Here is a 26,324-nt window from a genome sequence, read left to right as displayed (position 1 = left end):
TTCCATTCAGCCTTTGTGATTAAATGTATTTCTAAAAGTTATATCATCTTTGGTCATCATGTAGAGAGCATTCTTTTTTATCTTTGGAATAAAAAAGGTCAGCTTAATCTTCCATAGGGCTTTCCTGGTGGCTCAGGAGGTAAGGAATCTGCTCACAATGCAGGAGATCCGAGCTCAATCCCTGAGTTGGGAAGATCCCCTAGAGGAGGAAATGGCAACCCACTCCAGTATTCTTGCTGGGAAATCCCATGGACAGAGGAGCCTGGCGGGCTACAGTCCATGGGGTTACAGGGTCAGACAAGACTGAGCGACTAACACTTCTTTTCAATCTTCTGTAAACGTATTTGAATCCATGTATCTTCATATGAGAAAAAGTTATAACTGGACTATTCCTCTCTCTCACATTTTAAAATCTGTTCTGCTACACTCTTTTATTTCCAAGTCTTGGACAATTTAATATTGAACTGTGGCCCATGTTAATGTCATTAAATTATTCCCATTTTATATCTTTACATAAGACAACTGTAGACTTTCATTCAGTTTTGTTATATTCAATTATTTTGAAATCTTCATACTTAATTTCATTCTCATTGACATTTTCCCATAGGCTCTTGGTTTCCTTTAAAATGTCTCTTTCTGTGTTATGTATGCATATCTATTCATACACTTTTCTACAAATGCATGAACAGAGTCCAATGCATATCCAAAATGCTCTTTATGTTTCAGTACAGTCTTTTTTCTACCTGTTTCCCATTTTCCTTATTTATCAATATGCACCAGGGACTTTCTTCCTGTACGGTACTAGTTTATCATTTTCAATAGCTGTTTAATAATTCATGGCAGGGGATGCGCTATTTACACTATGAATGATCTTCCATAATCTTTCCTTTTAAAGTGCTGTTGTATCATTGCTACAAAAATATTTGAGATTGTTAAGTTTTAACTATTGTTCTGACTGGGAGCAGCTATGTTTCCAGAGAACACTGAGGAATGCTCGTACAAATGTCTGTCTGTCACGCTGAGGAGGGATGGCTGGAGGCCAGGGATGCTCTAGACATCCTATAAGTCACAGGACAGATCCCACCACAGAGAACACCTGCTTGAGAATGTCAATAATGCTGAGACTGAGAAACTTTGAGTTAAAAAACTTCTATACTTGTAATATCTATACCATTCTTCAGAATGTTTTCCCAACATTGTAACACTGTAAATTTCTGTCAGCAGGAATAGATAGTACCTGTTTGCTCCCTGTTTCAAGGTACCACTGCAAACAGTGTGACAGCTCTTTAAGTGTTTTCCAAGGCTGTTGGGTGTGGAAAAGATTGTTGTTTTCTAAACTAGTACTCAGTTTGATCAGATTCACATATTGGATCACCATTCTAGTTTGCCTGTTATTATCATATAGTGATATATTATATGTATATTGCATGTGTGTGCGCTTAGTCGCTCAGTTGTGTCTCACTCTTGCAACCCCCTGGACTGTAGCTAACCAGGCTCCTCTGTCCATGGAATTCTCCAGGCAAGAATACTGGAGTTGGTTGCCATTTCGTACTCCAGGGGATGTGAAATATTTTTATGGCCAAATATTTGTGTTTATGTATACATACACATTATATGTTTATTACTCTACCATTATCAGCCTTTCAAATAAGTTTTTAAAAGCTAGTGCTTTTCAGTTGGCATTTGGAGGATGTTCTGGCCATACAAATACTTCACCTTTTATTTAATTAAATATGGTTATCTTTTTACTTGTCAGTTTCTTGCCTTAATTAAAATTCCTTGCCCCACCTGTAGATTGTAATATGTAGTTTTCTAGATGTTTACCCAAAATTATTACTCTTACAGTGGATAGATAATCCCTGTGATTTTTTTGGTAATATGAATGAGGGAGGGGGAATACTTCATTTTCTTCCAGGTACATATCCACTTTTACCAGCTTTTATTCAATAATCTAGCCTTGCCAAGTAAATTGAAATATAACCTTGCCATATATTCAGTGTACATCTATATTGAGATCTAATTCCTGATTCAGTGAACAAATAATAACTGAGCATCTACTATATGTCACTATTTCTAGGAACATTGTCTGTTATATTCACTTATGTCTATGGCTTTGCCAATTTAATTACTAATCCATGTGACATCATTAAGTCATTCCAATTTTTTCCATCTTTCAGTTAGTTTTTTTTAATTGAAGTATATTTGATTTACAAAATTATATTCATTTTAGATGTGTGACACAATGACAGCATTATTATAGATTATACACCATATAAAGTTTTTATAAAATGCTGGCTATATTCCCTGTGCTGTACAAAGTACCCTTGCAACTTAGTTATTTTATACATAGTAGTTTGTGCTTCTCAGTTCCATGCTTCTATCTTGACACTTCCCTCTTCCTTTTCCTCAATGGTGACAGACAAAGCAAATGTTAACCCTTATATGTAGAATCTAAAAAACAAAAAAGAACATACCCAACAGACTCACAGATGTAGAGAGTGAACTACTGTTTTGGTTAGTTTTTGATGCTTCATTAAATTTTGTTTAATATAGTTGCTCTGAAACTAATCTATTTTACCTGGCTTTATTCTATCTGCCCTTCTTTTTATTTCATAATTTCACATTTACTTAAATGTTTTCCTGTGTAAGTACAGATATAGTCACCCACCTTTCTGAAAATAAGAAATGAAAAAATAGGTGAAGTCTCTAATGATTAGGATCTTACATTATAGTGGCAACATTAGGCGTGCTAAGTTGCTTTAGTCATGTCTGACTTTGTGATCCTGTGGATGGTAGCCCGCCAGGGTCCTCTGTCAATGGGATTCTCCAGGCAAGAATGCTGGAGTTGGTTGTCATTTCCTCCTCCAGGGGATCTTCTTGACCCGGGTATGGGACCTGCATCTCTTATGTCCTGCATTGGCAGGCAGGTTCTTTACCACTAGCGTCACTTTATTTTTAGATGGCAACATCATAGTACGGTGAAATAAGCATGTGTGTGACATAGTGTCCTCGGGCTTAAATCATTTGAAGAAAGTTTTCCACAATAAGATAATGGATATTCAGGATGTGCTCAAGATTTACAGAGCAGGGTCTGGAAAAGTCTTTGCATTTTGGACAAAGACAGGAACCAGGATTAAAGTGTACCCATGGATTTATAAAAGAAAAATAAGACAAAATATTAAACCCAAGAATAACAGACAAGCAATTGCCTATAGTCTATAAATTCATTGAATGCAAAACAAAAAAAGGGCTTTATTATTCTTTGTAAATCACATCAAGTTTGATAACAATGATGAAAAACCTGGCCTCTGGATTCAGACACTTTGGGTTAAAATGCCAACTGTCTAGCTTTGAGACCCTGGGAAAATCATTTCACTGCTCTGTGCCTCAGTTTCGTATCATGAAAAACTAAGATAATAATGAAACTGCTTCGTAAAGTTATTGTGAAGATCAAGCGAAACAATCCATTTAATGCATTGATTCATGTTAAATATTCAGTTAAGTGTTAGCCATTTGTTGTTGTTAGCCGTAAGTCATGTCCAACTCTTTTGCCACCCCATGGACTGTAGCCTGCCAAGCCCCTCTGTCCAGGGGATTTCCCAGGCAAGAATATTGGAGTAGGTTGTCATTTCTTCCTCCAGAGGATATTCCTGACCCAGATATTGAACCCGAGTCTCCTGCATTGGCAGGCAGGTTCTTTACCACTGAGCCACCAGGGAAGACCTAAATGTTAGCCATTAATATCTTTTACAACATCATGCTCAATAGATATTTATTAAATAAATGAACAGTGAAACAGTGAGATATTAAATTCATGTTTCAGGTTTATCTGTATTGGATCAATGTTATTTGAAGATATTTAATATGAACAATATTTACTAAAAATGTTAATTTAAAACATGCTTACAAAAACAAACAAAAAAAAAGCAGTGCCCTATAAGAAAACTGAGACAGGGCTTGCTTCATTCCCTATCAGACTGTTCTCAGAGAGACAGTAGTCTTGAAGCAGGATCTTATTTCCCTGTCCTTGTATTGAACTTAGCTGTTAGTCCACCAAGAAGTGAAAGTGAAAGTCACTCAGTCATGACTGACTCTATGGAATTCCCCAGGCCAGAATACTGGAGTAGGTAGCCTTTCCCTTCTCCAGGGGACCTTCCCAACCCAGAAATCGAACCCAGGTCTCGCACAATGCAGGCAGATTCTTCACCAGCTGAGCCACAAGGTATGCTCAAGAATACTGGAGTGGTTAGCCTATCCCTTTTCCAGCACATCTTCCCGACCCAGGGATCGAACGGGAGTCTCCTGCATTGCAGGTGGATTCTTTATCAACTGAGCTATTAGGGAAGCTCTAGACCACCAAGGCTAGAAGCAAAGTTCCCTGATTCTTACCCTATTTGAAAGCAAAAATGTTTCAAGGAGGCAAAGACTGCAAAACAGTTACAAAGTTTATTATTAAGAGACACAGCAAAATAAATGGAAGGATACCCAGAGAAGCAGTTTATTTATTTAAATCAGCGCAGAAATACACCCCCAGAGAGGAGTGCTGGTGTCCTGAATGAGGAGCACAGTAAAAAGGTGATTTAAACATATACATAGGACAGTCCTTCTGGGTCTTTGCTTACACTTGGCCAGTTAACTTTTTTCTTTTATCACACCTGATTGGTCCTAGGACCCTCACCAAGATGCATACACAACTTTTTGCTAAGATGGATCCCATCACAGACCTGTGGGTGCGTGTCCACACTTATTTTGGGATGGCACCCCCTCTCTTCTCGACTCCCAAGGAGCTTCCCTGCACATGTGCAGACACGGAAGTCTTCCTTGACTCAGGAGTGGGCACTGTATCTCTTTACTTCAGCAGAAATCAGCTTCTGCCTCTAGCTTTGTCCTTGGAGCATCTGGGTGAGAACAAAACTTCAATTTTGCTCCACTTGACCAACACCAGCTGTCCAGTCCAGGGGCGGGGCTCATCTATCTCCTACTTCAAGACCACAAAAAAGAAGATGTCTAAAAATATGGAAAAGTCTCAGGACAAATCTTATACTGCTTAATATAAGACATACTAAACTCTTACTGTGTCTGTATATACCCTTTTGTGAACTGTTGATTTATTTCTTTTGCTTATTTTCTTCTTGGATATTCAATCTGTATGGTGTTTCACATCATACACATATCACTGTCTATGTTATTGGAATAAAGGAACTTTTTCCTCTTGACATCAAGGAGATCTTACAGGGGCTGGAATTTTGCCAAACCGAAGAAGTTATTCTTCGTCACATTGTCTTAGAGAACATTTGAGCTTACTAGATCATTTTCCAGCAATATCCATTTCATTTCTTTTAGTCTCTCTTGTACTTAAATATGTATATATATGTATATATATATGTATAAATATGTATAAATATATATATGTATATATATATACACATACATATTTTTATATATATATATATATATATATATATATATATATATATACGGCTGCCCTGCATCCTCCTTGCTGCATGCGGGCTTTTTCTAGTTGTGGCACTGCTACTCTTCGTTGCGGTGCACTGGCTCCTCATCATGGTGGCTTCTCCTGTTGCTGAGCATAGGTTCTAGGTGCACAGGCTTCAGTAGTTGTGATGAATGGGTTTAGTTGCCACGTGGCATATGGGATTTTCTGGGAGCAGTGATCAAACCTGTGTCCCTCAGGTTGGCAGACAGATTCTTAACCACTGGACCATCAGGGCAGCCCTCTCTCTTACTTTTTAATATGGGGAGGGAGGAGGGAGGGGTTCAGGATGGGGAACATGTGTATATCTGTGGTGGATTCATGTTGATGTATGGCAAAACCAATACAATATTGTAAAGTAATAAACCTCCAATTAAAATAAATAAATTTATATTAAAAAATAAATTAAATACATGGCAGAAAGACTCATACCTAAAAAGAACCCCTAGTTTATTGGTCCATGGAAAGCTTAGAAAGTGGAATTTCTGCATACTATTTATACATTCAATTTTTTTAGGAGAAAGATAATCTGATTTGACCAGCCTAAATGTAATGACACAGGCAGGTAGTTCTAGGTGAGAAGTGCATGGTAGTAACACAGCCCAGGAGGATTTGGTATGTGTCTGTGCCCTGTGGCTTGAGAGCAGTTCTTAAAGCAGAGGCACCTGGGCTTATGTATTAAGGTGACATAACACAGAGGTCAGAATGACGGATGGTATGGGGAGGGAGGTGGGAGGGGGGTTCAGGATTGGGAACACGTGTACACCCGTGGCAGATTCATGTTGATGTGTGGCAAAACCAATACAATTTTGTAAAGTAAAAAATAAATAAGTAAATAAAAGGAAGGTGTCTTAAAGACCTCAAAAAAAAAATTCAGTCAACAGATAGTATTAAGAAATTTGTTTGAATTCACAGAAAGCCTTGGCAACAAATTAATAAAATGCAAGAAAGAACATACAAAAAGGGATTCTGTGTGGACTGAAGTGTCAGCTGTAGCAGGGAAGCTACCTTGTTCCTCAGCATCCCTGACACCATCTCTAATCACTCCCCATCTTGCTCATCGCTCTGCCCCAGTGGCTTCCTTGTTTGCATTTGAACATGTGGAACAAATATCTTCCTCATGTCCATGGCAGTGGCCATTCCCTCTGCCAGACACACGCTCCTTCTGACATCATACTACATCATTCTCTTTCTTTCTTGAGGTACCTGCTGAATTATCACCTGTTTGCCAGCCTTATTTGAACACTCAGCACAAAGTAATATCTCCTACCAAGATTTTGTTTTTAATACATGGATTTGTTTCCTTCATAGCATTTGTCACCATCTGACATACTTATTTGCATATCATTTTCACCATCATTGGATGGTGGGGTATTTATTTTTTATTTTTTGAGAGATAATTTTTATTTTTAATATAAATTTATTTATTTTAATTGGAGGTTAATTACTTTACAATATTGTATGGGTATTTATTTTTAAGCACCCTATGCTTATTGCCTATGTGTTCTTGGAACGTGGTTGGCACTTGAAATATGTTCCTCAAATACATGCAAGAATTTCTTCTTGCAATTGCAGCATATATCATCTTTTTGAGAATATGCTGAGAATGGGGCAAAATTTCCTATGTAGAGATGAAATGAGTGGGGCATAATCTCAAGAAGAACTTATCTATAACCAATTAAAATCAATTTATTGACTGCAAAATAAAAATTGTCCAGGTTCAGTAACATGGGTAATTCCCATTGGTGTGAAAATTATTCATGTTCTGTTCTGACACCTTTCTTAATAACTCAGTGATGTATTTTGCATCAGTGCTGCTGGCTGGTGATCCCCTTGTTAAGTTAGTATCCTCCATATATGCAATCTCTTCACCTCAGTTAAAGAATAAAGCATTTTCCACCTGTGCATCTCAGCTCTCAGTTGTCTCTTTATTTTATTGTAGGTGCTTAGGACTATACCTTAGTTCTGTGGCTACCCATGGCTCAAACTTCAGTGCAAAAGCCTCAGTGATGTACATAGGTGTCACACTCATGATGAGCCCATTTCTCTAGAGTTTAAGGAATAAAAACATAAATGAAGTTGAGAAGAGTCCCTATGTGATGACAAGAATAAAATGGACAGATATCCTGGGTGTGATGAATTACTCTCAACTGCACAGTTCAAAGCCTTGGAACTGAAAATTGTGGTTCTTTGATCATGGTAGAATCAGCTTTGCTCTGTCCATTTACTTCCTGGGATTTTTTTTTAAATTAAAATTCTTTATGCAGTGTCAGTAACTCATTTTTTAATATAAATTTGTTTATTTTAATTGGAGGTTAATTACTTTACAATGTTGTATTGGTTTTGCCATACCTCAACATGAATCCACCACAGGTATACACGTGTCCCCCATCCTGAACCTCCCTCCCTCCTCCCTCCCTGTACCATCCCTCTGGGTCGTCCCAGTGCACCAGCCCCAAGCATCCAGTATCATGCATCGAACCTGGACTGGTGATTAATTTCATATATGATATTATACATGTTTCCATGCCATTCTCCCAAATCATCCCAAATCAGTAACTCATTTCATTAAGCTTTCTCCTCAGCCTAATAGAAAGCCATTTTTAAAATTTGTATATTTTAAAATTTACAAACTTTTCCTATCTTTGCATAGAAATATATGGAAATTTTCAATTCTTTATAGGGTGAGACATCAATTTCTCAATGATAATTTCTGTCCTGACATTTTTCTTAATAACATGGTGATGCATTTCGCTTCCCAAGTAATTTTTCTTGTTTTCCTGAAAGAGTAGTTGTTGTTGTATTACTCATTTTAAAAACTACAACTAAAAACCAAAATAATTTGTAGAATTTTTTACTAGAGGCAAATCTGAGACTGTGATTTTTTTCACCTTTGTGTAAATCATTCCTTTGTATGTCATATCTTAGCTGTTTGTTCTGATAAAGTGAAAGTGTTAGTCTCTCAGCTGTGTCAAACATTTGTGACCCCACGAACTATAGCCTGCCAGGCTCCTGTGTCCATGGCATTCTCCAGGCAAGAGAACTAGAGTGGGCAGCCATTTGTAGACTTAAATAATAGTGTGTGTATATGTGGGCATTGAGTTTTATTCTCCTCAAAAGGATCCTGTTCTCTTATTCAGCTCCATGTCCACAGTGCCTGCTCTAGTGACTGTTGAAATGGTCACCAAATACACATCAGCAGGTGGAGTCTACTCAAATCTGAGTAAATGAAATTTATTTATTTAATGTTACTTATTATACTTGATACGGCTTTTGAGTTAGGGATAACATGAATACAAAGAAAAATTTTAAATTTGCTTTTTATTACTAAGTGAAATATTTATCATGCTATACATCTACACATTGAAGTATGGAAGATTGATGTCCCTGTGAAAGGATGTGTTTCACTGGGGTGATGGTTTGATGTGCTTAAGTTGTTTTTTATTGAATTTTCTTCATGACTTCATCTTGAAATATTTCAATGATGCCTGTAGATGCTACTCTTTCCATTGCTGTAAACAAAATTAAAGTTTTTATGATCATTAAATGTTCATTGATTAACAATATGTGTCATTCATTATTACATATAATAGATACATAATATATACTATATAATATACACTACATATTGTAAAATACATATTATATAGTATATATACCATACACAATATATACTGAATAATGTATTATATATTATGATATATAATACATATATATTATATATCATAATATATAATATGTAGTATTGTTTATATTTGTGTGTGTGTGTGTGTGGCGTGTGTGTGCACACTCAGTTGTTTATGACTCTTTGCAATCCCATGGACTACAGCCGCGAGGTTGCTATGTCCATGGGATTTTCCAAGAATACTGGAGTGGGTTGCCATTTCCTTCTGCAGACGATCTCCCAACCCAGGGATTAAACCCAAATCTCCTGCATTGCAGATGGATTCTTTACCACTGAGCCACAAGGAAAGCAGAGGCCCTGTGAGTCCCACCCATATCACCTTGATCCTTTACATTTCTGAGGTTTTCAGAATAACTGCCAACAGTTACCTCCTAAATCTCTTTACTTGGGGGCTTTACCTGACCAACAAAATTTCTCTGCTTACTTGCATGGTTATCTGACAGTGACAGTGGTACAATAATTGCACCCTCAGGAGAGGAATTCTGAATTTTCATTTATTTCCTTGGGCTCCAAAATCACTGTGGATGGTGACTGCAACCATGAAATTAAAAGATACTTCCTCCTTGGAAAAAAAGCAATGATAAACCTAGACAGTGTATTAAAAAGCAGAGACATCACTTTGCTGACAAATGTTCCTATCGTCAAAGCTCTCGTTTTCCAGTAGTCATGTACAGATGTGAGAATTGAACCAGAAAGAAGGCTGAGCACTCAAGAATTGATGCTTTAGAACTGAGAGTCCCTTGGACTGCAAGATCAAACCAGTCAATCTTAAAGGAAATCAATCCTGAATATTCATTGGAAGGACTGATGCTGAAGCTGAAGCTCCAATATTTTGCCACCTTATGTGAAGAGCCAACTCATTAGAAAAGACCCTAATGCTGGGAAAGACTGAATGCAGGAAGAGAAGGGGATGACAGAGGATGAGATGGTTGGATGGCATCACTGACTCAAGGGGCATGAGTTTGAGCAAACTCTGGGTGATAGTGAAGGACAGGGAAGCCTGGAGAGCTGCAGTCCATGGGGTCACAAAGAGTCAGACATAAGCTAGCAACTGAACAAAAACAACAATTTGAACTAGATTCTCCTGACATCTAACCTGGTCTCCTGGGAACAGAGTATCATAAGAATAATTTCCTGTCTAACTAGACCACAGGGAAGTGCTGTGCTCAGAGGTGGGAGTAACAATGGAAACAGTGCCTAACGAGCAGACATGGGGAGCAGTAAGTATCTCCTCTGCTGCTGTCCCTCAGTCTATACAACCTAGAGCTGCACAGGACATGGTTGTCGGTTTTGAAGTCCTACATCTGAATAAGAACCAATGCTTTCCTCTTTCCTTCCGACCTGCCTGGGAACAGAGCTCCAGTCCGTCATTCACCAGCCAGGGAGAAATCTGAATATCCACATAGGAACTTTCTTCTCACAGTCCCCATCTAGGTGAGTGTGAGAGTTCTATAGGTACTTCAAGAAAGGTTCAGAGAGAATAGAAGTAGAAAACTTTTACCTGAGGTCACCCGAGTGCCTAATCATCTTATACCAGAGCAGAGATATTTGTCATGCTGTTTTGCTAGGTTGACTAATTATAATTTGTTTATTTAATATGTTCAAAGGAGAAGCGTCTGATAGACTCAGCAACACAAGAGTCTTTGCTGACAATTAAGCGATGGGAATGGAAGTCTGATTCGGAGACGTGAATGAAAGAGGAATTGGGAGCTCAACCTGGTTCCAGTAAAGTAGAGCAGATTAGAAGTTTACAGTGACAGAGAAAAAGAATCCTAGGTTTGGAGGCATGAATGGTGAAACATACACCTTTTTTCAGCATTCTAAGATGGGATATATTTGGCATCTTCCTTTTTTTTCCACATCTATTGAATTAGGTACTGCCTTGGAACAGAATTCTTGAGACATACATTTCACAGTATCTTCTCTCACATTGAGTGTTCACATGAAAAAGCTGTATTTGGTATGCAAGATGGTATACTACTGAGCTTTAGTTTGCAACTCTTCGTTACCAAGTGTTGGGAAGGCAACGGAGACATTTGTGAGGTAGAAGAAAATAATCAGCCAAACTCATCACAAGTTATAATCATTCACTTAGTGACATGAAACAAGTATGTTAAGTTTTGTATATACATTGAGTAAATTTGTCTACCAACTTAGAGGAATGGATACCTCTCCACCCACCTTTTGTGTAAAGATATTAATGGTTAGAATGAGTCTGTAGTCTCACTAAGTACAAACAGCTGATACACGGTAGTTCTGAGATTCAAACAGGGGTTTTCTGACTCAAAAACTTTTCATTTAAAATCATTTAGAACCTCTATACCACTTACCTTTAAAATTCTCATCTATTGTTGAACATCGTATATTTTCTGTTGTAAATTGTGGGCCAATTCCCTTTGCTCCTTTCTCTAGTAGAGTTCAGTTAGTAAAATGCTTTATCATTACAAAGATAATGATTCATGTCTCCTTTGATAAATTCCTTTAGGGTACCTTATTAAGTATTCTGGGCATTAAGGGAGTATAACTGGGTTTGAGATGCTGCTGGAAGCAAGGAGTCTCTCTTTTTCACTGTCTCCCAGAGACTGCCTGCGCTTATTAGATCTTGTTTTGCAAATAAAGGGGTTCAGCATGGGAGTTACCATAGTGTAGATCACTGAGGCCATCAGATGTATCCAAGAAGAAATACTTGCAGAACTGAGACACACATACTCCAAGGACAGTGCCCTAGAGCAAGGCAACCGCTAAGAGGTGGGATCTATAGGCAGTGTTTATTTTCCTCCACATGTTCTATTCTTTCTTCTCTGTTTATTTATTTTTTTTTTAACTTCTTGTCCAGGGATCAAACCTGGGTCTCCCGCACTACAGGCAGATTCTTTACCATCTGAACTACCAGGGCAGCTCAGCATAAATTTTCTTTTCAGAGAAGGCAAAAAAAAAGAGCTCATATTAAATGGAATGCCACTTCCTCAAGAGGCTTTCCAACTTTAATTTAGGTACTATTTCTACATTCTTTATGGTAAAGATAATTTGCTATTAATAGATAGCACAATGTCCTAATTATTGTGACTGGAAGTAGGAAAAGCCAAGAAGTAACAAACCCAGCAGACCATAATGTGCTGTATTTGTGTGTGTGTGTGTGTGTGTGTGTGTGTGTGTGTGTGTTTGCAATGAGCATTTCTCTGGGCAGTGATACTTAAGTTTATGTACTCCAAAATGGACACATCCTGCAATGTTAACAGCAGAAGGGCATAAGGAGTGGATCCACTTCTACTCAGAGGAATGAATCAAAGCAAACAAAAAAATATATGTATATGAGAGGAATAACATGTGAATTAAGGTCTCACCTGTAGCAGGGAGGTCACCTTGTTCCTCAGCAGCCTCTGACATCATCTCTCATAACTCTCCCTGTTGCTTATTCCCCTAGACACTTTGGCTTCCTTTTAAGTCTAGAATTTGAAACAAGTGACATACTTAGGACCTTTGCACTGACTCTTTCTCCAACAGGGCACACTCTTCCACCAGGTAATTTTGTGTCTCTGTTTTGTCTTTCTTCAGGCTTCTGTTCAAATTTCTCCTAGTTTGCAGATCTTCAACTTGCATTAAAATGTAACACCTCCATTCACTCTATTTATACTTATTTTTTTCCCCTAAAACCTGTCACCAGGTATATGCTTTTTGTCTGCTAATTTATATTCTTTCTTTATCATTTATCATTGGGAGTTTCATCAGCATCTTATAATTTTAGCCCATAATACAGTCAATCATTGTAGTTTAATAGTTAATTTAAGTCTGACTCTTTTGCAATCTCATGGACTATAGCCCACCAGGCTCCTCCATCCATGTGATTTCCCAGACAAGAATACTGGAGTGGGTTGCCATTCCTTCTCCAGGGGATCTTCCTGACCCAGGTATTGAACTCTCATCTACTACATTGGCAGGTGGATTCTTTAGCACTGAGCCACCTGAGAAGGCCAAGACACAGTATTCAACATAAATTCCTCAAATGTATGAAAGAAGTTTGCATTTAAACTGTGTAATAAGATTACCTGTTGGTGGAAAACCTGCCTATGGGAATTTCTATTCACTGTTGTCACAGCTTCCCTGGTGGCTCAGACCATAGAGTTTGCCTGCAATGCAGGAGGCCTGGGTTCAGTCCCTGAGTCAGGAAGATCCCCTGGAGAAGGGAATGGCAACCCACTCCAGTATCCTTTCCTGAAGGATTCCATGGATGGAGGAGACTGGTGGCCTGCAGGCCATGGGGTCGCAAAGAGTCAGACACGACTGAGCGACTGAACTGAAATGAATTGATTACACTTATGATGTCACAGAAGGCCATTTAAAATGACTGAATATAATTTACAGCATTTCACTATGTTAAGGTCTATATGTGTAAAAATTAGTCATTTTTCTTCTGTCCTAGTAGTGATCACTACCACATGGTACCCGGCAACAACACACAAATTTCAGAATTTGTTCTTCTGGGATTTTCAAAGGAACCAGCATTGCAGCCCCTCATATTTGGCCTTTTCCTATCCATGTACCTGGTCACTGTGTTCGGAAACCTGCTCATCATCCTGGCCATTATCTCAGATTCCCACCTCCACACCCCCATGTACTTCTTCCTCTCCAACCTGTCCTTTGTAGACATCTGTTTCGTCTCCACCACTATTCCAAAGATGCTGCTGAATATAATAACTCAAACCAAAGTCATTACCTATGAAGACTGCCTCACCCAGATGTATTTTTTCCTACTGTTTGTACAGTTGGACAACTTTCTTCTGACAGTAATGTCCTATGACCGCTTCATAGCCATCTGCCACCCTCTGCACTACACGGTCATCATGAACCCTGTTTTCTGTGGACTGCTGGTGCTGATATCATGGCTAATAGGTGCCTTGAATTCCTTGTTACAAAGCTTACTGTCATTACGACTGTCTTTCTGTACCATCTTGGAAATCCCCCACTTTTTCTGTGAATTCAAAGAGATGATCCAACTTGCCTGTTCTAATACCTTTCTCAATAATGTGATGATGTATTTTGCAATTGGGCTGTTTGGTGGTGGTCCATTCACTGGGATATGTTACTCTTACTCTAAGATAGTTTTCTCCATAGGTGGAATCTCATCACCTCGGGGGAAGTATAAAGCATTTTCCACCTGTGCATCTCACCTCTCAGTTGTCTCCTTGTTTTATTGTACAGGCTTAGGAGTGTACCTAAGCTCTGCTGCTACCCATGGATCACACTCAAGTGCAACAGCCTCTGTGATGTACACAGTGGTCACACCCATGCTGAATCCCTTCATCTACAGTCTGAGAAATAAAGACATAAAGAGATTTCTAAGAAGGTTCTTTGGGATGGCAGCTATAAAAGGGCCAATTGTCCTGAGGCTGAAGAAGTGTCAGTTATTACAGCACTCAAAGCATTAGAGGCAGAAATTATGATTCTTGATCAGATTGCAGAAAGAGCTGTTATTCCTTATATATATTTCCTGGTCTTTCTATTTCTTTGATTTCAACTTCTTCATGTAATTTAAGTAAGTCACTTAATTAAGCTTTCTATTCTGTCTGGTAAATGTATATCTTTCCTTACTTCTCTAAGTTTCTTTTTTCTGAAATTGGATAAGAAATATTTGAAAATTTCTATGTATTTCATGGGAAAATTTTTTGTTCCTCAGTTTTTCCCTTTAAATGAGAGCTATCTTCCCAAGTAATTTTTTTTTAATTTTCCATAAAGAATTGTCTTGAGTTGTATCACTCACATAGAAAGACCACACTTAGCAGCTAGAGTAACCTATATAATTCCATTGCAGAGTGAAATCCAAACCAGTTTGTTATTTTGAGTCTTTCATTTTTTGTCTGTATCATAACCTTATTTCCATGGTATCTTGATAATATCAACTTTATTCATACTATTTGAGTTTTATAACTGCTCTTCTGGGGTTATATGCTGCTTGTTCAACCAGTATCCTTAGTATCTACCATAGTCATCTATTAAAAATCATCATTAAATGTGTATCTCCCAGTAAAATCTATATTGAAATGCAGATGGGAATAAATAGACTGACCTAATATGGTCTTTGTGCTCCAAAATAACTTCTAATGGTGACTGTAGCAATGAAATTAAAAGACTCTTGCTCCTTGGAAGAAAAGCTATGAAAAATCAAGACAGCATATTACAAAACAGAGACATTACTTTGCCGACAAAGGTCCATATAGTCAAAGCTATGGTGTTTTCAGTAGTTATGTATGGGTGTGAGAGTTGAACCATAAAGAAATCCAAGCACTAAAGAGCTGATGCTTTCAAACTGTGGTGTTGGATAGGACTCTTGAGAGTCCCTTAACAGCAAGGAGATCAAACCAGTCAATCCTAAAGGAAACCAAACCTGAATATTCAGTGGAAGGACTGATGCTGAAGCTGAAGCTCTAATACTTTGTCTACCTGATGTGAAGAGCAGAGTTATTAGAAAAGATCCTGATTCTGGGAAAGATTGAAGGCAGGAGAAGGGAATGACAGGATGAGATGGTTGGATGACATCACCAACTCAATGGACATGAGCTTGAACAAATGCCAGTATATGGTGAAGGACTGGGAAGCCTGGCCTGCCACAGTCAATGGGGTCACAGAGTCAGACATAACATCAACTGAACAACAGCAACAGTATGGTCCTATTGTCACAGATAACTTTAAATATGTCATAGCAAATTTTCAACCTTACATGTAAAAGAATTCTATCTATACATCTACTCACTGAAAAGTGGAAAATTGGTGTCCAAGAGAGAGGGAGTCTATACATTGGAGTTAGTGATTGGTTGGTGTGTTTTATAATTGTTTTCCTGGATCACTCAATTTTAACTTTAAAATTTCCTGTCCTGATTACAGTTATGACTCCTCTGTTGCTCTGAATGAAGGATCTTCACTTTTCTAAATTTCATCATAACCACTAAAGAATCATGAGCAGTGAATGAACAATATCAAGCCGATCCATTTCATATGTCCTTCCTCCTCAGGAATCTTCAGTCTTCATGATCAAAGGATGACTCACAAGCAAGCTGAAATTTCTACTTAGTCATGTGATTCCAGATCACCATTTGCTTTGGCACAATGTGCATATCCTTCCAACCATTCCAAGTTTCTTAGAACAGAACTTGAATTTCCTCATTAAGGAGAAACCAATGAACCAACTGATAATCTAGTTATCTGAAACAAGTTTAAATAATAATCATGAATATTGTCCCCAAATCAAATGTATGCCAAAAATAAAAAGCAGTAGATTGTTATGTGTGCTCTCATTACTGTTTGCTTTGTTGTTTCAGTTAGCTGTTGCTGCATAACAAGATATCCTAAATCATATAGTTTATTACAATGCCTTTTTTATCAAGTGAAATTATATCGCTGGATGTGCTCTGATCACTATTCAGATGCTCATAAGTCCATAAAGCTGAGTACAACATTGTGTGCATTGTGTATGATTCTATCATCCCAATGTGCTCACTCCATACCTGTGTGCTCACCTCACATCAATAAATTCAAGAATAGTAGATTTTCAACAAATCCCCAAGGGATGAACCATGCTATTTATATCTATATTAGATACTGGTGTGTCCCACATGTATCATTTTGATTCTTTCCATACATGAGATTTCTCAGCTCAACTACAAACTGCCAGCTTCTGGAGTCCTTTGCCCAAGAGCTTCATTTGACAATCAGCTTTGCCTGGTCTGCCAACTAGCATCACTATCTAGTAGTTGCAGTGAAATAATACCCCCTGCAATGTACTTCTTCTCATACAGCAAATCCATACCTGACCTCTAGAAATTGATTAATATTTCATGCAAACACGTAAAATATTACATATTTTGCTGCTTCTATGTTAGTCTTTTCCAGGCAAGTTGTTTCTCACATCTGCATTCATGACTCTCATTGAGAAAGACATATCTGTCTTTCTTTATGTTTCAAGTTAGTTAGTTTCTCAGGCATCATGCCTCCCCTGAGGTGGAACAGGTCAATGCCATGTGCAATGTTTTGTCCTGTGATTTCTCCCGCAAAAAACGTGAGCGCATATGAGTGACAGTCCAGCTTCCCCAGCTGTGCAGGAGACTAAGTTATTACATGCCCATCCAGGAAACTGACATAAACTTCATGACAAGGGGGTGGGGAGAGATTGGAATAACAGCAGCCAGGACTCTTGAAGGGCATCATAGATAAGCAGATTCTAACAACGGCATCATGAATTCTATCAGGAAATGTTCTAAAACTGTTGACGGTTGTAGGTATCTAAGAATGTGTTAAAAAATTGAATTATACATATAAAATTGGTGAATTGTTGTCTCAGTGCACCAGCCCCAAGCATCCAGTATCATGCATCGAACCTGGACTGGTGATTCGTTTCATATATGATATTAGACGATCCAGAGGGATGGTATGGGGAGGAAGGAGGCAGGGGGGTTCAGGATGGGGAACAGTGTATATCTGTGGTGGATTCATGTTGATGTATGGGAAAACCAACACAATATTGTAAAGTAATTACCTCCAATTAAAATAAATAAATTTATATTAAAAATTGGTGAATTGTATGGCATATGAATCATATCTCAATAAAGCTATTTTTAAAAGTTCAAAAATCTTTAAAGAAGGAAAAAGGAAACTACAGTCCAATATATTGGGTGAATATACATGAAAAATTTCTAAACAAGATACTTGTATCCACAAAAACAAGTTTTGTGGAACATTAAGTGGATCATAACCGAGGATCACATGGGATTAATCTCTGGGACACAAGTGTGGTTCAGCAAAAGCAAATCAATCAATGTAATATACCATATGAATGGAATTAAAAGTGAACATCATATGTTAATAACCATAGATGCAGAAAAATCATTTGACAAAATTCAACATTGTTTAGTGATAAAAATTGTGCCAAAGTGAATATAGAATGAATGAACCTCAACAGTAAAATGACCATATATGAAAAGCCCATAGATGCCATTATAGTGACTGGTGAAAAATTGAAAACATATTCTTTAAGATCAGACACAGACAAGAGGGTCCACTCTTACCACTTCTATTCAACATAGTCCTGAAAGTTCCAGTTAGAGTACATAGGAAAGAAAATAAGGCATCCTAATTGAAAAGAAAAACATTAATTTGTCTGTTTGAAGAAGATAAGTTTCTCTATCTATCCATCTATCTATATGAAAACCTAAAGGCTCCATTAAAAAGCATTAGAACACATAAACAAATTCAGTAACTTTGCAGGATAGAAAATCAATATGTAAAAATCAATGATGTCTATATACACTACAATGAACAATCTAGAAAAGAAAACTCTCAATTACAATAACATCAAAAAAGATGCAAAAATATTCAGAAATCCATTTAACCAAGAGGTCAAATTCCTATACACTAAACCATTTTTAAGACTTCCATGAAAGAAATGGAAGTAAGCACAAATAAATGGAGCAATATCATATGTCCTTGGATCAGAAGAGTTAATATGCATAAATGGTAGACAACAAATTAAATAATTACTTTTCCTATATTAGTGTATCAGGGACATCACAATCTAAAGCACATTTACATTTATGAAATGAGAAAATCTCTATCGTTTAGAAAGTGTGAATATCCCCAAGTTGAATTTAAATTTCCTCTTCTACTTAAGATGAGATTACAACACAGTATGTCTTTCCCCAGGGGAAATTAAATGAATAAATTCAGAAATGTAATCTCAGTTTTTTGAACCAAATTTCATTGGCTAAATGTCTATGGTGTTGGTGGTGGTTTAGTTGATAAGTCGTATCTGACTCTTTGTGACCCTACAGACTGTAGGCTTCTCTGTTGATTGGATTCTCCAGATAAGAATACCGGAATGGGTTGCCATTTCCTTCTCCACCTGATCTTCCTGGACCAGGGACTGAACTGGTGTCTTCTACATTGTAGGTAGATTACCGACTGAACCACCAGGGAAGCTGAATAAATATCTATAGCAAATTCCTAATGCAAATGTAAAATTACCACATTAATGATTTAAACAAACACATTTGTGCTCCTACAATTCTGGAGGTCAAAAGACTGAAATGAGTCTCATTGGGTAAAGTCAAAATGACTGTGGTACTGGATTTCTTCTGGAAGCTATAAGGAAGAACATAACTACTTTCCTATTCTGAGTAAATATTATAGAGGAAAAAAAATCCAAATGTATACCTTATGATTAACAAACATTTCAATGTGAAGGACTAAATGATAATTCTTAACTTGTGATATAATTATGAAATTCCAAATGATTTTGGACAATGTGGCATGAAACTGAGGTGTGCAGAGCTGAAGGTTTATATCAAAGGAATGAAGTTCTCCTCCTTGTCCTTGTTAAAGAGAAGAGCAATTTTCTCTAGACATCAGGGGCTGTGACTCTACTACAAAACACTTTATAGACTCAAGGAATCTAATCTATGCAAGTATGTAATGTAGTCTTAAATTTGGAGAAAATCTTAAGTCAGGATTGGGATGAGGTGCTGGAAGATTAGACTGAATAATTCAGAATGTACCCGAGGAAGAACTGTGATAATAAACTGTGGATTCTCTTGACTCTAACCTGGTCTCTTGGAAACCCAGAATCTCCAGGACATTCCCTTTCGTATTCAGACTAATGTCCCCCTGGGAAAGCATTTGCTTAGGGTTTGGAGTAATAAGGCAGAAATGTGCTGATGAGCAGACAAGCGGAGCTATAAACATCTCCTCTGCAGCACCCCTCAGCCTGTACAACCTTGGCCTGCAGGGGGCGTGGTAGTTACTCTTGGAGTCCTAAGTCTGGCTGGGAGACTCTTGCCACTCTCCTTCCTGCTGTCTTTTGAGGAGCCAGCGCTTCAGTCTCCATCATTAACCATCCAGGAGGAGTTCAGAGTTCCCCTTAGTGACCTTCCTCTCAGAGTGCCCAACCAGGTGAGTTGGTGAGTCCAGGACGTAGTGCAGAAAAAGATAAGAGAAAGTCAAATCTAAGAGCATATCCTTGAGGTCACCTGAGAGCCACTTGCTGGACCCAGTGCTAAGAGATTTCTAGTTGTTTGCTTTTCTGATTAACAAATTAATATATTTATTTATCATGCTGAAGAGGGACGTGAGCGTGAACTTCACAGGCGTGACTGTTGACTATTCAATGAAGGTAACCCATTAGAGTCAAGAATGGCTGGCATACAGTGCTTCTAGTAAAAGCAGGACTTATCTAAGGGGTTTTGCAGAAAAAGGAAGTAAATACAAAGCATTTGGTGTGGAGGTAGTCCAACGAATTGTGGGTATTTCTCTTTTTTAAAAAAATTTTTAAGATGGGCTACTTTTGAAACATTTCTATATTTGTAAGAAAGATCCAGACCCAATGTATTTCTTGCAAATATTACTTTGTAATAAAAGTTCATGATACATTAATGTCACATTATCTCTGTTTCACTTTGGGTATTCAGATTTAAAAATATCTTTGAGAATTAAAAAGCAGTATGCTCAATAGCTTTATTTTGCAATTATTTTTCTGTGAAGCTGAATACTGTCTATGGATTACTTTTTCATTTGTATTCTCTATTATAGCCTATACAAAATCATTACATTTGTGTTGGAAGTGTTGAAGAATTTTTTTTTTTTTTTTTTACTTTACAATACTGTATTGGTTTTGCTATACACTGACATGAATCCACCACAGGTGTACATGAGTTCCCAACCCTGAACTCCCCTCCCACTACCTTCCCCATATCACCTCTCTGGGTCATCCCAGTGCACCAGCCCCAAGCATCCTGTATCCCGTATTGAACCTAGACTAGCAATTCGTTTCTTACATGATAGTATACATGTTTTAATGCCATTCTCCCAAATCATCCCACCTTGTTTTTGATTACATTGTTCCAAACAAGGAACTGGAGTTTTTCTACTAAATCTCTGTTTAAAACTGAGTTCTTTTATGAACGTACAAGTGTATATGTAAGGGATTCTCAGTGTTTATTCATAGTGTGTGGTCGAATATATCACTCAGTCTATTCTGTTTTCTCCATATTTTTCCTTACTGAAAAACTGAGCTGTCACTTTAGTATTCTTGAAGATCTTTGACAGAAACAAAAATGAAAGTGAATATTCTTCTGTATGTATGGAAGCGTGCTCAGTCACTAGGTCATCTCTGACTCTTTACGACCCTATGAACTGTAGCCTTCCAGGCTCCTCTGTCTCTGGATTATCCTTACAAGAATATTGAAGTGGGTTGCCATGCTCTCCTCCAGGGAATCTTCCCAAACAAAGGATCAAATCCTCATCTCCCGTGTCTCTTGCATTGCATAAACTTATATGAATCAGTATATTTTAATATAGGATGAAAATAAAACCAGGCACTGCACTGCTTCTTCCACGAGTTTAAAAGACCTTCCCATATATCCTTACACTGCACTGCTTCTTCCATGAGTTTAAAAGACCTTCTCTTATATCCTTACATTTCCAAGCCAGAGACCCATGATGTTACTGTCAAATTTTTATTATATAATTTTGCTGTATGAGTTAGTTTCGGATGGATTCTCATTCAATTTTGCTTCATATGGTTGATTCAGTTCAGTTCAGTTCAGTCATTCATGTTGTGTCCGACTCTTGGCGACCCCATGAACTGCAGCACACCAGGACTCCCTGTCCATCACCAACTTCCGGAGTCCACCCAAACCCATTTCCATTAAGTCGGTGATGCCATCCAACCATCTCATCCTCTGTTGTCCCCTTCTCCTCTTGCCTTCAATTTTTCCCAGTATCAGGGTCTTTTCAAATGAATCAGCTCTTTGCATCAGGTGGCCACAGTATTGGAGTTTCAGCTTCAGCATCAGTCCTTCCAATGAATATTCAGGACTGATTTCCTTTAGGATGGACTGGTTGGATCGCCTTACAGTCCAAGGGACTCTCAAGAGTCTTCTCCAACATCACAGTTCAAAAGCATCAATTCTTTGTGCTCAGCTTTCTTTATAGTCCAACTCTCACATCCATGAGAGTTCATGACCACTGGAAAAACCATAGCCTTGACTAGACGGAGCTTTGTTGACAAAGTAATGTCTCTGCTTTTCAATATGCTATCTAGGTTGGTCATAACTTTCCTTCCAAGGAGTAAGTGTCTTTTAATTTCATGGCTGCAGTCACCATCTGCAGTGATTTTGGAGCCCAGAAAAATGAAGTCAGCCACTGTTTCCACTGTTTCCCCATCTATTTCCCATGAAGTGATGGGACCGGATGCCATGATCTTATTTTTCTGAATGTTGAGCTTTAAGCCAACTTTTTCACTCTCCTCTTTCACTTTCATCAAGAGGTTCTTTAGTTCTTCTTCACTTTCTGCCATAAGGATGGTGTCATCTGAGTATCTGAGGTTATTGATATTTCTCCTGGCAATCTTGATTCCAGCTTGTGTTTCTTCCAGTCCAGCGTTTCTCATGATGTACTCTGCATAGAAGTTAAATAAGCAGGGTGACAATATACAGCCTTGATGTACTCCTTTTTCCTATTTGGAACCAGTCTGTTGTTCCATGTCCAGTTCTAACTGTTGCTTCCTAACCTGTGTAAAAACCACTAATTCTAGTCTAATTGAATTCTTACCAACACTCTCTACATTATAAATTCTTTGTTCTTTTTAAACTTCTTTTCCTATAGATGTACAATCTATATATAATATATACATTTGCATATATATTAAAGTATATTTTCATATACTTTTTTAAAAATTTTATTTTTACTTTATTTTACTTTACAATACTGTATTGGTATTGCCATACATTGACATGAATCCACCACGGGTGTATACAAGCTCCCAATCCTGAATCCCCCTCCCACCTCCCACCCCATATCATCTCTCTGGATCATCCCCATGCACCAGCCCCAAGCATCCTGTATCCTATATTCAAATAAATAAATAGAATTATGTGCATGTCATACACACTCTTTATATTTTAGTGCAGTCTTATTTCTTCCTTGTGTCCACTGTTCCTTCTTACTCATTAATACCTCATGGACTTGCCTCCAGTGCACTAGTGTTTTGCTCATTCAATATTTCAATGTCTGCCTAATATTCGATGCTGTGGCTGTGCTACTCACAGTTTGAAAACTCCTGGATACTCTTTCACACTTTCTTTCATCATTTTCCCCTTTGCACATTCATCTTGCAGGGTCAGCTTCCTATTTATTGTTTAAACACTTGCATCAAGCAGATTTTTCTTTGCCCTGTCATCCACAGGACTCAACGTGGAGACTCATCACCACTGACAACCATTCTTTTGCAAATAAGAAGGTGAGGTTAATCTTTTTGCATATATTGTCAACCACCTCAGGAAGATAAATGCAACTCTTCCCATTATTTGGGTAAACATGTAAAAATATAGAATGATTAAATTGCCTCTTATAAATAGATACTATGTGGTAGATCCAAGATTTGATGAAAGGTTTCCTAATTTCAAAAGTATGTTTTTAATACAATTTAGAAGTGTATTTTACCATTTCCCTTTAAAACTCTTTCACTATTTTTGTATATTGTACATTTCCATTTGCAAGTTCTGGGTTTATTCTCTCCACTGATTTTTCTAGTGGGATGTTGAATTGATAGGATGACTTGTTATCATAAAGATATAACTCTTTTTTTTTTCAATCTGGAGATGTATATACATATATTTCCTGGTGGCTCAGACAGCAAAGAATCTGCCCCTAATGCAGGAGACCTGGGTTTGATCTCTGGGTCAGGAAGATCCTCCCCTGGAGAAAGGAATGGCTACCCTTTCCAGTATTTTTGCCTGGAGACTTCCATGGACAGATGAGCCTGGCAGGCTACAGTCCATAACGTCACAAAGAGTCAGACATGATTGTGAGACTAACATATATATAGATAGATAGATGTATATGTGTATATATATATATTATACACATATATTTGCTTTATTAGTTATTCTGAGCATCAAGCAGATGTACAGAGAGCAAGGAACAATACATTGGATGATGGAGTCCCTGTGTCTTGAAGTTTTAGTAATAGCACAGAAGTCACATTATTTTTCAGCATCCTCTGACACAACCCTTTATCACCCTCCCTCTTACATTCCCCTGAACACTGGCTTACTTTTGAGCTTAAATATCTAGAAAAAGATCTTCAGTATCACTGCAGGTTCTTTTACCTACAGGACATGTACATGACCTGATAAACTCTTGTCACCTGTTGTGTCTTCCTTAAATTCTGTTTTCAAACATCATCTAGTTAGCAGATTAACTGAACTCTCCGTGAAAAATAAGTGCCATCCACTCACTTTTATACCTGCATCTTTGCTTTATTCATAGCACCTAACACCACCCAGCGTGGCATATATTTGCTTACAGTCTTTCTCTGTGATTGGACTATAGGGATTTTTGAAAGGCAAAGTCCAAGACAAAAATTCATAGACAAAGAAGTCATAGAGACCCATTTAACAGGATGAATTCCGTAGCAAATATATATATTGGCAACCCACTCCAGTGTTCTTGCCTGAAAAGCTCCATGGGCAGAGGAGCCTGGTGGGCTCCAGCCCATGGGAGTTGAAAGAGTGGAACACAGCTGAGCCAATTAGTATGCATGTACACACACATACACACACATATATATGTAGCTTAACTTAAAAATATTAGTTGTAAAATTCCACCTATTTTAGTAATGCCCATTTGTATGAAAATTAGTCATATGTATATATATATATTTTTTTCTTTCCTAGTTGTCACATCAATATTATGGACCTAGTAATAATACACAGATTTCAGAATTTCTACTTCTGGGATTATCAAATGAACCAGAACTGCAGCCCCTCATATTTGGACTTCTCCTCTTCATGTACCTGATCACTGTGTTTGGAAACCTGCTCATCATCCTGGCCGTCAGCTCAGACCCCCACCTCCACACCCCCATGTACTTCTTCCTCTCCAACCTGTCCTTTGCAGACATTTGTTTCACCTCCACCATCATCCCAAAGATGCTGTGGAACATCCAGACTCACAGCAAAGTCATAACCTATGAAGGCTGCATCACCCAGGTGTATTTTTTCTTACTGTTTGGGGGATTGGACGTCTTCCTCCTGACTGTGATGGCCTATGATCGGTATATGGCCATCTGTCACCCTCTGCACTACATGGTCATCATGAAACCCCGGCTCTGTGGTCTCCTGATTCTGTCATCTTTTATTATGAGTTTCCTATATTCCCTGATGCAAAGCTTAATGGTGGTGCAGTTGTCCTTCTGTACAAAGCGGGTAATCCCACACTTTTTCTGTGAAGCCAACTTGATGATCAAACTTGCCTGTTCTGACACCTTCATCTGTGACATGGTGGTATATTTTGTATCAGGGGTGCTGGGTGGTGGTTCCCTTGCTGCTATTCTTTACTCTTACTCTAAGATAATTGCCTGCATAAATGGAATCTCATCAGCTCAGGGGAAGTATAAAGCATTTTCCACCTGTGCATCTCATCTCTCAGTTGTCTCCTTATTCTCTTGTTCAGTCCTGGGAGTCTACCTTACCTCTGCTGATACTCACAGCTCACATTCAAGTATGATTGCCTCGGTGATGTACAGTGTGGTCACACCCATGCTGAATCCCTTCATGTACAGTCTCAGGGATAAAGACATTAAAAAAGCTCTGAAAATATTTGGGAAGGAAACTAATAAAGAGTTAAGTGTCCTGGGGCTGAAGAACTGCCACTGATTGCAGGGCTTAAAACTCAGAGCCTTAAATGCTGAATTTTTAAAATTTCATTTTGAAGGTAGAACTTGCTCTTTCTATTTATTTCTGGAATTTTTATTTCTTTGGGTTCCGTTTATCTATACAAGTTAATTCACTTTATTAAGCTTTCTTCTCTCTGTGATATTGAGAGTTTTCACCTTTGTTGTCTTCCTATTATTCCTAATTTATTTGCAATCTTGAAAAAGAAATATTTGGACATTCCCATTTATCTCATAGGACTATATGCAATTCTTCATAATTTTTCTCAAATGAAAAATGTAATCCCATGCAATATTTCCTTAGGTTTCCTAAGAGTACTAGGTTGTACAAACTCTATGAAAAAAACACACTTGGCACCCGAGACAATTGATAGTTTAACAGTTCAGTTCAGTTGCTCCATCATGTCTGACTCTTTGTGACCCCATGG

General features: G+C 37.9%; 2 protein-coding genes across 2 annotated transcripts; both read left to right on the top strand.

The window, feature by feature from the left end:
- Window positions 1-13,588: 13,588 nt before the first annotated feature.
- LOC128050458 (olfactory receptor 7A17-like) lies at window positions 13,589-14,605 on the top strand. The gene has a single exon (XM_052642709.1). It carries the CDS (start codon window positions 13,616-13,618, stop codon window positions 14,603-14,605), a length of 990 nt encoding a protein of 329 aa, XP_052498669.1. The 5' UTR covers window positions 13,589-13,615.
- Window positions 14,606-24,931: 10,326 nt separating this feature from the next.
- On the top strand, window positions 24,932-25,879 carry LOC128051645 (olfactory receptor 7A10-like). The gene has a single exon (XM_052644279.1). The coding sequence runs from the start codon at window positions 25,013-25,015 to the stop codon at window positions 25,877-25,879; it is 867 nt and encodes a 288-aa protein (XP_052500239.1). The 5' UTR covers window positions 24,932-25,012.
- Window positions 25,880-26,324: the final 445 nt, after the last annotated feature.

The sequence above is a fragment of the Budorcas taxicolor genome, chromosome 7 (assembly GCF_023091745.1).
Source record: "Budorcas taxicolor isolate Tak-1 chromosome 7, Takin1.1, whole genome shotgun sequence".
In the NCBI taxonomy this organism is placed as follows: domain Eukaryota; kingdom Metazoa; phylum Chordata; class Mammalia; order Artiodactyla; family Bovidae; genus Budorcas; species Budorcas taxicolor.
The sequence above is the reverse complement of the archived record's forward strand: the minus strand, read 5'-3'. Positions and strand labels throughout refer to the sequence as shown.

Excerpts from the sequence above, each read along its gene's own strand:
- LOC128050458 (XM_052642709.1), top strand. The coding sequence starts at position 13,616 with ATGGTACCCGGCAACAACACACAAATTTCAGAATTTGTTCTTCTGGGA.
- LOC128051645 (XM_052644279.1), top strand. The coding sequence starts at position 25,013 with ATGTACCTGATCACTGTGTTTGGAAACCTGCTCATCATCCTGGCCGTC.